The 15,495-nt window shown below is 32.1% G+C and overlaps 1 protein-coding gene across 1 annotated transcript; it reads left to right on the top strand.

The window, feature by feature from the left end:
* Nucleotides 1-1,762: 1,762 nt before the first annotated feature.
* Nucleotides 1,763-5,249, top strand: LOC131595335 (alpha-glucosidase-like). Its single transcript, XM_058867660.1, has 5 exons — nt 1,763-2,226; nt 2,311-3,029; nt 3,133-3,363; nt 3,441-4,087; nt 4,167-5,249. Exons 1-5 carry the CDS (start codon nt 1,964-1,966, stop codon nt 5,073-5,075), a joined length of 2,769 nt encoding a protein of 922 aa, XP_058723643.1. The 5' UTR covers nt 1,763-1,963; the 3' UTR covers nt 5,076-5,249.
* The last annotated feature ends 10,246 nt before the right edge of the window (nt 5,250-15,495 follow it).

Here is a 15,495-nt window from a genome sequence, read left to right as displayed (position 1 = left end):
GGGGTTGAAGTTCTGGGTACCACATGCATGTGCATTGTTAGTGTCGCATTTTATATTGCATAAGTGTGATTTAATGGTGAAGTGATGTGACTTGAATTATGATTTGAATTGTGAAGTGTTGTGACTTGAATCGTGAATTGAACCGGTTGTTGAATATAATGACGTGGAGTGAATTGTGATGTTGGTGTTGTGAAGTGGTGAATTTAATTACCCGAATCCGAATATGTATATTGTTTATCATACACTTGTTTATATAGTTCGATATCTCACCTCTTTTATTTGAATGTTACCCCCATGTTAGTAACGTGCAGGTTACGAAGATTAGTGCGCTTTCGGAGTGGCTTGGAAGATGTTAATCTTTCGCTATTTTACTTCGAGTCAGGTCATGCTCTGATATGTAACATTGGGGAAGAGATGAATGTTTGGTTGTTATGATTAGATGTAAAATGTTTTGATAACATTAATACAAATATTTTCCGATGTGCATTAAAATGTGAAGTTTGATATTTAAGGAAGTTTATTTCGGTTCATCCGAACGTGATGTGTTATGTATCTATTTAATTAAATCGAGCAGGTTATTTTATGTTGTATGATTTAATGTGAAGTGTGACATCACGTTTGTTTATTTATTTTATAACTTTGATTATTTGATTTAATTAGCGATGGTAGAATTGGGGTGTTACATATCTTGTCAACATGGACCGGTCAGAAGGTCCTCCGTGAAAAGCTCTATCAGTGTGTATTAATGGCTCTGTAGATGCACCGGTGGTGGTGTCTATATCATGCACCACCCGCTCCTGACCTATATGATCCTCAACCCCAGTCACTGGCTCCCTCACCTAAACCACGACTCCTCCACGGCAGTGGATATTCTACCAATTCGGCGGTGAGGTGCGCGAAACCCCTTCACCGCCTACTGCTCCGCCGTCAATTTCTAGTTAGAACTGATCGGAGGAAGACGCCCAACACGTAATTGAGACGCTTGCGCCTCATCAGCAGCTCGAGCAATAACACCTGCTCTATTTGTGGCCGGTCTCGCAATAGAATCATCCTTGCCTTTAGTCCTCACTGCAAAATTTAAAAATTCAGGAAAAAAGCATTTTAAAAAAAAAAAAGAAATACTAGAAATTTAAAATTTCTGGTGCACCAAAAATTTCAAAATTTCGGTATAAAAATAGTAAATAAAATTTCCAATAATAAATACCGTAAATTTTAAAATTTCCGGTAGAAAATACTTGAAATTTCACTAAAAATACCGTAAAAGTTACATGTTTTTGCAGAATTTTCAATATCATCCAAAAATTTAAGAAGTCCAGTTACTCGCATAAATTTGATAAAATGTGATGATAAAAAATGATTGGACATTTTAATCTTTTTATAGATTTGGGGGTTACATTTTTAATTTGGAGGTGACATGTTAATTCTTCCACTAATAAATATAAAAAGTGCATTGACACTCCTTCTAATTTAGAATAATCTATTTTGAGGTCAAAAGAATAATACCCACCCCCACCCCAATTTTTTTTTTTTAGTGATAATCGAAACTTTAGATATAGATGATATTTATCTAAATGATTTTTTATCTGTCATTAAAACATACATTTCGTTGATATATATAAACTCAAACCTAAAAAAGAAACTGAGTGTCATTTTAGTAGACCTGATTTTAGGTAAGTATACTTATGCTTAATACTTCTTTAAGAAAATAGACAATAAAAATTTATCTTTAAACATTCTATTTAGCCTAAAAACCTATTGTATGTGGAAAGTGGCTGTCGGTTGCAAGAAACAATGGTGGTCCTGTCTCCAAGTGAACATGACTTGCCTCGACCATTTTTCATTTCCTTCTAGTAGAACTTGACTAACCCTTCAAAATAATTGAATTTAATATAGACTGAGACTCCATACATGGTACTCCTTGTCAAGTGTTTCAAACTTTCAATTATTATATAAGAGAGTTTCTATGCTCTCCCATAAACTCATCAAAACAACCAAAATGGTTACAAATTGCAGACCTCAAACTACTCAACTACAAACCTTATTCTTCTGTTTCATTATTTGCATAATTATATTTCAAACTGTGGCAGATTCACAAGTTGGTTATGGCTACATAATCACAACTGTAACCAATAATCCCACAGCAAGTTCTTTGACGGCTAACCTTAAACTCATCAAACCCTCTTCTGTTTTTGGAACAGACATTCCTTTCCTCAACCTCACTGCCAGGTAACCAATCATAGTTTTATGCTATTTTCTTGTCTCAGCAGACATAATCATATATTTACTGTTTTTTTCAACTCTGAATTGCAGTTTTGAGACCAAAGATAGATTAAGAGTAAGGATCACTGATTCACATAACAAAAGATGGGAAATTCCACAAGAACTGATTCCAAGAGACTCATCATCATCTTCATCTTCTTCTCTATCTCACTCTATTCTCTTCCAAAATCCTGAAAACTCAAAACGCATACTCACACATCCAAATTCAGACCTTATCTTCATACTTCACGACACAATTCCATTTGGTTTCACCATCTCACGCAAATCCAACAAAGATATAATCTTTAACACTCTACCAGAACACCCTTTAAACCCTGAAACGTTTCTAGTGTTTAAAGATCAATACTTGCAACTTTCTTCCTCTCTGCCATCAAAGAGAGCTTCTCTGTATGGTTTTGGAGAGCACACTAAGAGTTCCTTCAAGTTACAACCAAACCAAACTTTCACTCTTTGGAATGAAGATATTGGTAGTTCCAATCCTGATGTGAACCTTTATGGCTCTCACCCTTTTTATTTGGATGTGAGAAAGGGTTCATCTGATGGTAGAGTGAAAAGTGGAAGCACACATGGTGTTTTGCTTCTTAACAGTAATGGAATGGATGTTGTTTATAGCGGCGATCGTGTTACTTATAAGGTGATCGGTGGTGTTTTTGATTTCTATTTCTTTGCTGGTTCTTCTCCTGAATTGGTTTTGGATCAGTACACTCAACTCATTGGTAGGCCTGCTCCTATGCCTTATTGGTCTTTTGGTAAGTTCAACATGGCTTCATTCCTTTTTTGTCCTTCTATTCATGCTGATTCGTTATATCGAATTCTTTTGCTAATCCACATCGTTGTTAACTGGTTGTAAAGGTTTTCATCAATGTCGATGGGGCTACAAGAATGTAAGTGATCTCCAAGGTGTGGTAACCAACTATGCAAAAGCCGGTATACCTCTTGAAGTTATGTGGACGGATATTGATTACATGGATGCATATAAGGATTTCACACTCGATCCTGTTAATTTTCCGGTAGAAAAGATGAGAAATTTTGTCAATACACTTCACAAATATGGTCAGAAATATGTACTTATCTTGGATCCAGGTACCTAATTTTAAGACCATAGTGTATTTTTGGCATTTATACATATTCCATTGATTTGAGGCAAATTTTGCACACAGGTATCAATGTGAATAGCACATATGCAACCTATGTTAGAGGTTTAAAAGCTGATATTTATATAAAGAGAAATGGAACCAACTATCTAGGTGAAGTTTGGCCTGGACCAGTTTACTATCCTGATTTTCTTAACCCTCATAGTCAAGAATTTTGGGGTGATGAAATCAAATCGTTTAGGGAACTTCTTCCTTTTGACGGTCTTTGGCTTGACATGAATGAGTTATCAAATTTCATAACTTCTGATGCCACTCCACATTCTAATCTGGACAATCCTCCCTACAAAATTAACAGTAGTGGAACTCAACGACCGATTAACAACAAAACAGTTCCAGCAACATCTTTACATTATGGTAATATCACCGAGTATGATTCACACAATTTGTATGGATTACTTGAATGCAAAGCAACAAACAAGGCTTTGGTGAGTATAACTGGTAAAAGGCCATTCATTTTGAGTAGATCAACTTTCGTAAGCTCGGGAAAGTATACAGCTCATTGGACAGGAGATAATGCTGCAACATGGAATGATTTAGCATACTCAATTCCATCAATATTGAACTCTGGAATCTCTGGAATTCCAATGGCTGGCGCAGATATATGCGGCTTCTCAGGCGACACTAATGAAGAACTTTGTCGTCGCTGGATCCAGGTAACAAACATTCATTCCTCATCAAAATTGTATTATGATTTATGCATATCTAATACTTTTTATTTTCTTTAATGTGTAGTTAGGAGCCTTTTACCCGTTTGCAAGAGATCACTCAGATAACCATGCCATCAGTCAGGAGCTTTACATTTGGGATTCAGTTGCAGCATCAGCTCGAAAAGTGCTTGGCCTTCGCTATCGCCTTCTTCCTTATTTCTACACACTAATGTACGAATCAAACACAAAAGGCACACCTATAGCGCGACCATTATTCTTTTCATTCCCTGAGGATAGTGCAACATATGAAATAAACTCACAGTTTCTACTAGGCAAAGGAGTTCTAGTCTCACCTGTGCTACAATCCAGTGCAGTGACAGTTGATGCATACTTTCCTAAAGGAAATTGGTTTGATCTCTTTAACTTCTCAAACTCGGTGAATGCGGAATCAGGTAAACATGTCACACTTGATGCACCATCTGATCACATAAATGTGCATGTTGGAGAAGGTAACATTTTGGCCTTACAAGGTGAAGCAATGACGACCGAAACGGCCAGGAAAACCGCATTCGAACTTGTGATTGTTTTTAATGGAAATGGAAATAGTTATGGACAAGTTTATTTGGATGATGGTGAGGCTGTTGATATAGAAGAGAAAGAGCACTGGACATTTGTTAGATTTTATGGTGAATTGCATAACAATAGTGTTTCTGTTAGATCAAATGTTACTAATGGAAAATTTGCTTTGGATAAAAACTGGGTCATTGAAAAGGTTACTTTCTTGGGGATACCAAAGAATGAGAGGTTAAAGAGAATTGATTTGGCTGAGAGTGAGAGTGAGAGTGAGTTGAATGTTTTGAATGGAATGAATTCAATGAAGAAAAGAGTGTTGAAGACAAAATTTGATAGGTCATTTGAGCTGCTTACTGTGGAAGTTTCTAATATGAAACAGCTTATTGGTGAAGAATTTAAGCTGCAAACAAAAATAAGATAGAAAAGAAAATTGAGAATGCAATCTATGCTTTCTTACTAGTTTTACTTCCTTGAACAGTTCCTTGTGATGAATTTTATCTAACAATAAGTTGGTATCTCTGTGCTTAATTATAAAACTCCTTTTTATATATGTATAGTTTCTTTAAATAAAAATATTTGTAATATTTTAATAAAAGACTTCTATAAATTTTCACATTAGACTTTATATAAAACCATCTCTATTTAATGTAGAATTGAAAAAGTAATGAGTTATAGGCCAGGTAGAATGAGAATTTTATTTTAATAATAATAATAATAATAATAATAATAATAATAATAATAATAATTATAATTAACAATCTTCATATGTATTATTATATATAATTCATTTTTATTTTATCAAATGGATATAGAAGAACAAAAAAATTGAAAATAGTTTTTAATTTAGTTTTTCTATTTGGTTTTTCTATGTTATTGTGTACAAAACTAAACTGATTAGAAAAAAAAAAAGAAATAAATTAAATCAAGGAACATTTTGATTTAAAACGAAATTCTTTATCATATTTTTTTAGTAATTAAAAATAAAATTCAGTCTGACATTAAAAGTCATCTAAATTCTCAATTTTTCGATTTAAATCTCAGTTCTTTTGCATGTTAATATAGATTGGCTAGGGTTTTGATTTCCTCTTCAATCAATTAAATCGGGCAATCCAATTCAATTTTAATTACCATGTCTCTAAGTAAAATCAACTTTACATAATCAATCTACTTCGGGTGTGTTTGTTTCAAGTTATAAAATTATATTCTTTAGAATCATAATCCTGAAATTATTACTTTTGGGAATAATATTTCTATGCATGTGTTTAGTCAAAAGTTAGATTTTTACAAATTTAATTTAATTAAAAAATAAAAAATAAATAAATTAAATTAAGGGTGAGTGTTAGTGAAAAGTTAGGGACCTTATTCTCATAGGAATGTTGAATTTCCACACTTTAACATGAAAATAAATAAGGAAGAAATCATGTGTAAAATAAATTTCTAAAAATAAAAAATACCAAAATAATTTCAAAAACTTAAAACAAACATGAATTATTGCATTTCTAATATTATATTTCCAACATTAGCTAAATATTACTCTTTCTAATTTTTAATCATATTTATTTTTTTAAATCATTAAATAATTAATATATTTATCTAATCTATTATATTAATTAGATATATTATTTGATAAATTTAAAGAGTATAAGGTTTATCCAGTCCAATCAACTCATGACACGTGGCTGGCTGATGGCAGCATTTGCATCGTTCAATACCGTTCGACAGCAACATCGTATCTTATGGGCGGACCACAATCTTATCTTGTCATAAAGTTTGGCTACATATGAGTTTTGTCTTCAATGATTGACACAAAGAAAGACAACAAAGTTAGAAGAATGAATACGAATACTCCTTTTTTGTGAGACCAAACATATTAAGTTATTAACACATGATAAACATGTAAGATCAATGCACTTTTGAGTAATATTTATTTTAAATATTATTGATATGCAATCAGAATAAAGTAATACCACTATCATCTTAAATTGGAGATATTTAAATCTCAAAAACATCTCTTAATCTTTTCTGTTTTAAAAAAAAACATCTCTTAATCTTTTCTGTTTAAAAAAAACATCTCTTAATCTAATTTAAAAACAGTTATTATTTAAAAATTTTGATATTGCTAATTTTGTATGATTTTAAATGATTTTTTTTATTGACCTATTGATCAACAATACTATTTAATTAAATATTTAATGGAAGGGAAATTATGGTAACCCGAATTATAATATGGGATTCCACTTAAATTTTCTTCACAACCAAATCGTTGTGCTCTAAAAGCAATGACATTTTTTAGATTGACAATGTGATTGTAATGGTTTGAACCAGTGTTTAAAAAATCGGACCGGACCGGTCGAATCGGGAACCGGCCAGATAACCGGTCTGGTTCAATAGTCAGATTGGGTATGCCATCAAACCGGAAAAACCGGAAAACCGGCGGTTTAATTGCTTTTTTTTTTAAACTTTTTTTAAAACTTTTTTTAAATTTTTTTTTAACTTTTTTTTAATATTTCTTTTAAACTTTTTTTTTTAATATATTTAGTAGTGTATTATTTAAATAGCATTCTCACATAGTTTTTTTTGTTAGTGACAAATTAAAAACTTTATTGTCTATTTGTTATCTTTGCTAATAAATTTTCTTAAATAGCATAAACATATTGAATTTATTTGATTTTCTTTTTAGGAGGATCCTATTTTGAATTAAATTTGGTACACATTAGAGTTATTTTGTTATAAACTATTCAATTAGATTATGTTATAATTAGACTTTGTTTGCAATTAGACTTTGTAATTTTTTACTATTTTGTTATGTGTGATACCTTTGATTAAAATTTGAATTTAAGTTATGAAATTGTGAATTTATGATATGATATTTTTAAAAAATTTAAAAGCTAGTTATATTTTTTTTAGAGACTGAATCATCTGGTTCGACCGGTTTTATACCTATATAATGACAAGTCTATTCAACCGAGTTATCCGATTTAGTCCGGTTTGGTCGTGCGGTTCGACCAGTGACCCAGTGGTTCGACCGATAAACCAGTGACCCAGTACCCTCACCGGTTCGATGATCGGTCCGGTTTTTAAAACACTGGTTTGAACTATCCAGATATATATGATATAGCTTGGATTTTAAGGTTTGAGATTCCACTAATTCACAATGATTCGTTCTTAGTCTCTGTAAGCGGGAAAAAAAATCAATTAAATCAATAATTTAAATCAAACTACACCATAAACGAATGAATATAATTATGTTTTAAATTTTTTTATTTTCTCATCATTAAGTCTAAATTTTATATCGATCAAACTATTTTTCATCTTTATTTACACTTCATTCCTTTAAGCAAAATATGCATTCATAATCAAATTCTTAAACATAGAAAATAGACATCATAAATTACAAAAACTTTCTTTCACTGAACTGCTGTTTTCGTTGCCTGCCATTATTGTTGCTCTCTCTATCGTTATTATGATATATTATGGTCGCATTTTTTGTGTTCAAGTTCTCTTCGTTAATTTTAATTTTTTTAAAGCTTTTTTGTTTCTTCTTCTTCAACAAAACTCCTTCTAGTCTTGTTACAAAATAGTTTTGATGTGCGTTTGAAGTGTGAAACATATTAATATATGTGTGTCTTATTGTGTTCTATCTTTTAATCTTTCAAATTTCTTCCCAACCCTTTGATATCAAGTGTTAACTTTTATATTTCATAGTGAACTTATTTCATGATACAATGAAAATGATGTCACTATTTCGTATGGATTAAGAGCAACTCGTAATTTGTTTGAAAAAATAGAGCATGAAATACATTACACTAGATGTATTAATTTAAAAAATAATAGTATAAAATATACTGAAAAACATGATAGTGAAGAATACACTAATGAATTTAATATTTAAAAAATATTGTAAATTGATCAACCAAACCAAATCGAACCAAACTAGTTAGTTTGGTTTGGTTCCATTTTTTGAAAATGTTAAAAACCAAACCAATCTAAACCGATGGATATATGAGATATCATCGGTTCAAACCTTTTTTTAACCAAAAATTATTCCAAATCGACCCGATTACACCCCTAGTCTAATTTCTAATCAACTATATTTTTAGATGTATCATTTCTCTCACATTTGATGAAGACCGCCTAGTTTAGAAGGTTGCACATCATATCCAAACTACTTGCTCATTGTACATTGAATCCGTTTCTACAATCTTTAGCATTCTACATCTTGCTAATCAATAGCAGTTTTAATCTCCCTTCATATATAAACTCGTCTACAAATCATAATAGGTACAATTTCATTCACTCTTACAAAGTTTTATCTCTCTGACCTCATTGATCTCACTGACTTGAATGTTATATGTGTGTGTATGTGTGCGTGGACACGCCCATATGCATGTGTGTGTATTTTATACGAGATTTTCTACTAAAACAAAAACATATATATGCACCAACATATTTTTGTAATTCTTGTATTCTATACAGGATTTTCTACTAGAAGAAAACTTATATATGCACCAACATATACACAAAATGTTACATATAACAAAACTATATATTATGTTATATGTATAAGCATTAGGGGCTTCCATCTAATACCAAAATTTTAAACAAACTTAAACATTATTTATATCAAAACCAATATATTACAAACATATATTACAAAATCAGTATCACTTTGGCCTATAAATCTCATTGAAAGAGATACCCAACATGTACGAGAGAGCGTCTTTATAGTCTTCTGGTATGAATGATGTAATTTCGTTAAATATTTATACAAATTTGAAGAAAATGTAACATCACTTTATTTTAAATAGTAACAAACTTTTATGTGGTAAAAATCATTAATATGTTATTGTAAATATATATTATCTGCTCCCAAGAATCAACAATATCGGCAGAGACAATGTTTATCATGTGTTTCATGATATAATACACACACTTGTATCCTTTTGGTTGTTTCCTCTTCTACAAATTTATTATATATAATGAATAATACACAAAAAAGCACATGTAATTATTGATGAATGAATGTCATAAATAATATACTTACAAAATGGGTATAAAGTTTGGGCTTTTTTATAAGTCCTTTAAACATAATGGTTCCCTCCACAGCTTAATATATTAAATAACATTACTAAGTCTCATAAAATATAAACTTATGTAAAAAATATATGTTTCATCTTTCAAGTTATTTGTCTAAGGAACATAACACTATTATCATACTTCATTAAGGACAAATAATAGTCAATTATCAGTGATCACTGAATGAACACGAGCATAATTAGTAATTGGTAAAATATATAATAGTAAATATAAGAGAAATGATATTAACCATATAATTTACCGTATTTTCTGACTCGATTCACTTAATGTTTGAAGTTGTTCATCGCCTTTTTGCAATGTTATACTAGTAGTGTGTCTGGATTTCAGGTACTTTGCAGGTAGGAGTCAGTGCGTTAGAAAACAAAAAGAAAATGGTGAAGAATGAAGCTTTAGTGAAGAAAATGCACTGGGGGCGACGTCCATTGCGTTTTCCATGATATGGTAGCCATGTGGTGCCACCAAATACAACAAGAAAATCTTAGAAATGGCAAAATAGGGTGGCGTTCACCATGAGGCCATGGTGTTCGCCATGGACCTGAAAGCCACATTTTCTCGTTGTACTCATGGCGTTCGCCATGGGCTTTGAGGCCTAAAAAATAGCAATAGAAGGACCAAGTCCTCCCCCGTTTTAGCTGTTTTTTTTACAACGGCAACAACACAATTTTTGGGCGATTTCACTAGTTTCCAACTCTATGGGGGAGTATTGTATTGTATTTATTATTATTATATTAACATGTTTAGAAATTTATTTAGTATGTATATTAATAACGTCATGATTAATACTATGAATATGTCTGGCTAAACTATTTAGGGTCTGAAATATGAGGACCGTCGTTTTGTACAACACTAATCAATTAATGTAAGATTCAATGATCAGCTTGACCCTAGAAAGTCAAAGCTAGTTAAAAAGTTTGTAGATCTGGAGATTAATTATTTAGGCTCTGAAGGTAATGAAGCTACTGCAGAAGAACAAGAGATAAAGGACTCTGAAGATGTTCAACTAGAAGCTGTTGAAGCTCAGACTCCTCTGAGAAAGCACAGACAAAGATCTTCGCATACTTAAGAATTGATTCTAGGTGACAAGACTGAAACATTCAAAACTAGATCCTCCATCAAACCTTCTAAAAAGACTCTTTTGGGTTTGGTTTCCCTCATATAACTTACATATGTTGATTAAGCACTTCTAGACATTGAGTGGATTTTGGCAATGCAAGAGGAACTCAATAATTTCTCAATTAATGATGTGTTGTGCCTAGTCGCAAAGGAACTCATGTGATTGGAACCAAGAGGGTCTTCAGAGATAAGCTCAACGAAAAAGGAGAAGTGGTAAGAAATCAGGCTCGACTGGTTGTACAAGGCTATATAGTCAGCAAGAAGGGATTGACTATACATAAACCTTTGCACCAGTTTCCAAGTTATAGTCTATTCGTCTCTTAATTTTATTTGTAAGTCATAACATCTTCTTGTATCAGATGGATGTTAAGAGTTCATTTCTGAATGGATACATAACAGAGGAAGTATATGTACACCAACCTCCTAGTTTTGAAAATCTTAAAAACCCATATTTTGTTTTTAAACTCAAGAAATCATTATATGGTCTGAAACAATCTTTTAGAGCTTGGAATGAAATATTAAGCAATTTTCTTTTAGAAAATGATTTCACCAGAGGAAAGATTGATACCACCTTATTCTGTAAGTCCTTCAAAAATGACATTCTGGTAGTTCAAATATATGTTGATGATATTTGTTGATGCGATAAAGCAACAAGCAAAAGTAAGTATTTTTGTTTTATCGTCTCCACAGGGATTAGTGCAAGGGAAAGAATCTCGTTCAACAGTTTCTCCGTTTCTGAGCTTGTGTTAAAATGGGTTTATAAGGTATGAAAGGTAAAAATGTGAACAAGAAAATAAATGCATTCTTTGGAGAGGAGAGAACTATCTAGCATGAATTTAATTTACTCGTCACACACTTAAACATATCGATCAGTTGCACTCAACATACAATACTTGTCATTATCATCACATATCTCTCACATCAGTGTGCATTTCTGAAATACCTACGAGATACACCACAACAAAGGTTATGTGTAATGCAAATTTGCGAGAACAACCATATTACTCTCATCGGCGATGTCTCGTGCAACTCAAACAACACAAAGGAAATAAGCTTCGATACCCATAGTGAATATTAGCTCTAAATCTATCTCTAGAATCTAGAAACTAATATATATTCATAATCAATCAAGATTTGTGAGGTATATGTCTATAGCAACACAAATCCAAACATAAACGCAAAAAGATCTAGGAAGATAACAATAAGGATTTGTAAAGCATATATTATACAACACCATGATTGACAAATATACATAGGTTAAAAGTAAGCATGCAAACATAACCCAACAAATAGAGAAATCCATAGAGAAGAAGAGAATTGAACCAAACATCTCACGGGTTGTTAGCTCTGATTGATGAGAAATCCGCTATGGATCATCAAGATGCAAGCTCTAATGTTGTTTTCTAAGCCTCTCTACCAAATAATGAAGGTGATGGAGTTGGGGCTCAAAAATACCCAAACCATAACCTAAAATATCTTATTTAATAGAATTTATAAAAAGTGAAAATCACAGACCGTGCTTAGCCCCAAACCTGTTGTGTTTAGAAAAATTCAATACTTCTTTTTGTCATAACTTTTGAACCGTAACTCCGATTCACGCACGGTTTGAAGCATTGAAAAGATTGTTCAATACTCTATCTAAAAATGACATAATATAATTGCTTTATTAAATACAAAAATTGAGATAAAAATCAATCAAACTCAATGGTATTTATACGATAATGCAACTATACACAATAATGAAATATAAACATATTTACATATAAGTTGAGGGTTATTTACTATATTCCAATAAAATAAGTCAATAAGTGCCACAAATTAATGCTCAAGATAACCACATTCTGGCACTTATCAATATTATATTTGGTTATGCTAATGCCATTTTGTGCAAGGAATTCTCTAAGTCTATGCAGGCAAAATTCAAGATGAGCCTGATGGGAGAACTCAAGTTCTTTCTGGGAATCCAAATCAATCAAGGTTGAGAAGAGAATTTCGTTCACTATAGCAAGAACACCAAGGAACTTCTAAAGAAGTTTGACTTGTCAGAATGTAAGACGACAAAGACCCTCATGCACCCTAGCTGCATTCTTGAGAAAAACAAGGTAAGTGGTAGGGTTGATCAGAAGCTGTACAGAGGTATGATAGGTTCTCTATTATATTTGATTGCTTTTAGATCTGACATATTATTTAGTGTATGCTTGTGTGCTCGCTTCCAATCATATCCTAGATAACTAACTTAACAATTGTTAAAAGGATTTTTAAGTATTTGAAAGGTACTGCTAACCTTGGTTATTTTTTAGAAAATCAAGTGAATACAAGATAATAGGTTATTGTGATGCTGATTATGTTGGAGACAAATTAGAGAGAAAGAGTACTTCGGGAAGCTGCCAGTTTCTGGAAGATAATTTAATCTCGTGGTCCAGCTAGAGGCAATCTACAATAGCACTCTCAAATGCAGACGCTGAGTACATTTCTGCTTCTGGATGTAGCACTCAGATCCTCTTGATGAAAATTCATCTAGAAGACTTCCAAAAATATGAGAGTAATATTCCCATCTTCTGTGATAACACTTCTGCAATGTGTTTATCCAAGAATCCCATTTTAAATTACATGGCTAAACATATTAGGATTAAACATCACTTTATACGAGATCATGTTCAAAAGGGAATTTTATCTTTAATATATATATATATATATATATATATATATATATATATATATATATATACCATCAATGAGTTGATATTTTTACAAAACCCATAGCTAAAGATAGATTTGTTTTCATTCTGAAGAACATTAACATGGTGTCTTGTCCAAAATGAAAAAGATGTAATTTCACAATGTTCAACTTCTCAGAATGAGAAAATGAGACTTTGAGGTATTTATTTATTTGTTTTGTTCGCTTCTGGACTGTGAGGCTTCTGAAGAGTGAATTTCTCATGTATCAGAAACATCCCAGGTTAGAATCTTTTCTTTTGAAAACTTATGTCCTCTGGAAACTGAATAGTTTACTTAATTAATGAGTTGTAAGGATAATAAAAGGATAGTGATTCAACGAAAGACATTTGTCTTGTCGAGAAGCATGCTTACACTTTATGTGACACTTTGGGAGAAGAGTTTTTTTTTTGGGATTTGGTTAAAATCTTTTCGCTTTATCCATTGTCATAACTTTTTGCATTATTCAAGTTATTTTTCTTCATTGAAAAATCTATTTAAAAAACACTCACTCCCACTTCACACACTTTCACCACCACTATCCTACACTTTCACTCTTTGAATCCTTAAAAAATCTCTAAAACCAAAACCCTTGTTCGTGTTCGTCTTCAACAGTGGATCGTTAACAACAACAAACAGACGCTCAACAACAAGTTTCAACTGCTCAACCAACTGCTCAATAATCATCATCATCATCTTAACAACATCCTCAACGAAACTCGGATCTTCATCTTTCTGCTCCAGTTGACAAGTTAAATATTCTTGTTAAACTTCTTGTAGACTTTGAAGATCTAAATGAAAATAGGTTTGACTTCACTTATGTGTTGAAGACTCAACAATGGTAAACCTACTTTGATCGCCTTAAGGGAACAGTGTATCCTAAATTGGTTAAGGATTTCTGGGTGCATGCTTATGTATTTTCAAGTGATATGATTTTCTATAAATTCTTGGGGAAAACATATGTATTATTAAAGAAGACATCGCCAAGCTTATCAAACATGATGGCACTAGTGAAATATGTATAAACATGACCACTGACTATGCAAATATAGGTGAATCCCTTCTTCTTCAGTGATTCCTTTACAAGTTGCTTTAAACTCAACTATTATGTTAGCCTTGGAGGTGGAAGTAGCATTTTCCTTTCCACAAATCAAGGTAGGGAAAGCAATTGGCATTTTTACTACATAAGAGGTACCTTGCTTCATTATTTTCTCAAAGATATAGGTTTCAAAGTCATAATTTATTTTGGTCCCAACAATGTAGATGAACCTTCCCAGATTAGTAGCTACATAAGAGATATAATTAGTGGGTACCCAGTTCACAACTCCAATTTTGTGAAGAACAGCATACTACACACTCAGATTGCTTACTGACAACTTTTCCTTTCTAGTCTAATTATTAACCTTCTTTCTAGTGATTTCTCTATAAATGGTCTTATCAGACACCTAAACCTCGAGTTTTTCTTCCCCACTCCTTTCTAGAAACCTATTTATCGCAGTTGGAGAAAATTCCACATACTTACGTCTCACAAAAACTTTCCTTGCTTTTCTTGTCACTACATTCTTGATTTATGTTAACAACAAACTACTTCACCAATTTCTCATAGAACTGACCCAACTTGGACACATACTTCATTAATTCAGAATAATTGATGAGATCAATGATTTCCTTGCACTCTAATGCATATTTCCCTAATTCCCTTTCTAGAGAAATACGTCTCTAGTGGATATACTTCCACTTTTCACCATTTTTTCAAGATGAAAAGACACATTATCTAGAGGGATATCTGGAATATTTGCAAGACTCTTCTTTATCACCGACTCTCTCTTGGTGTCATGCAGGATGTCCTAAACTTCAGCATCAACATCAAATTCAAAATCACTTGAAGTAGCATCCTTCCTCTTTAGGTTTCTCTT

The sequence above is a fragment of the Vicia villosa genome, linkage group LG4, assembly GCF_029867415.1.
Source record: "Vicia villosa cultivar HV-30 ecotype Madison, WI linkage group LG4, Vvil1.0, whole genome shotgun sequence".
Classification (NCBI taxonomy): Eukaryota; Viridiplantae; Streptophyta; class Magnoliopsida; order Fabales; family Fabaceae; genus Vicia; species Vicia villosa.
Note: the sequence above shows the minus strand (reverse complement) of the source record. Positions and strands in the feature narration are given on the sequence as shown.

Excerpts from the sequence above, each read along its gene's own strand:
- LOC131595335 (XM_058867660.1), top strand. The coding sequence starts at position 1,964 with ATGCTCTCCCATAAACTCATCAAAACAACCAAAATGGTTACAAATTGC. Across the intron at positions 2,227-2,310 it reads TTCCTCAACCTCACTGCCAG|TTTTGAGACCAAAGATAGAT; the intron begins GTAACCAATCAT and ends TCTGAATTGCAG. Across the intron at positions 3,364-3,440 it reads TGTACTTATCTTGGATCCAG|GTATCAATGTGAATAGCACA; the intron begins GTACCTAATTTT and ends TTTTGCACACAG.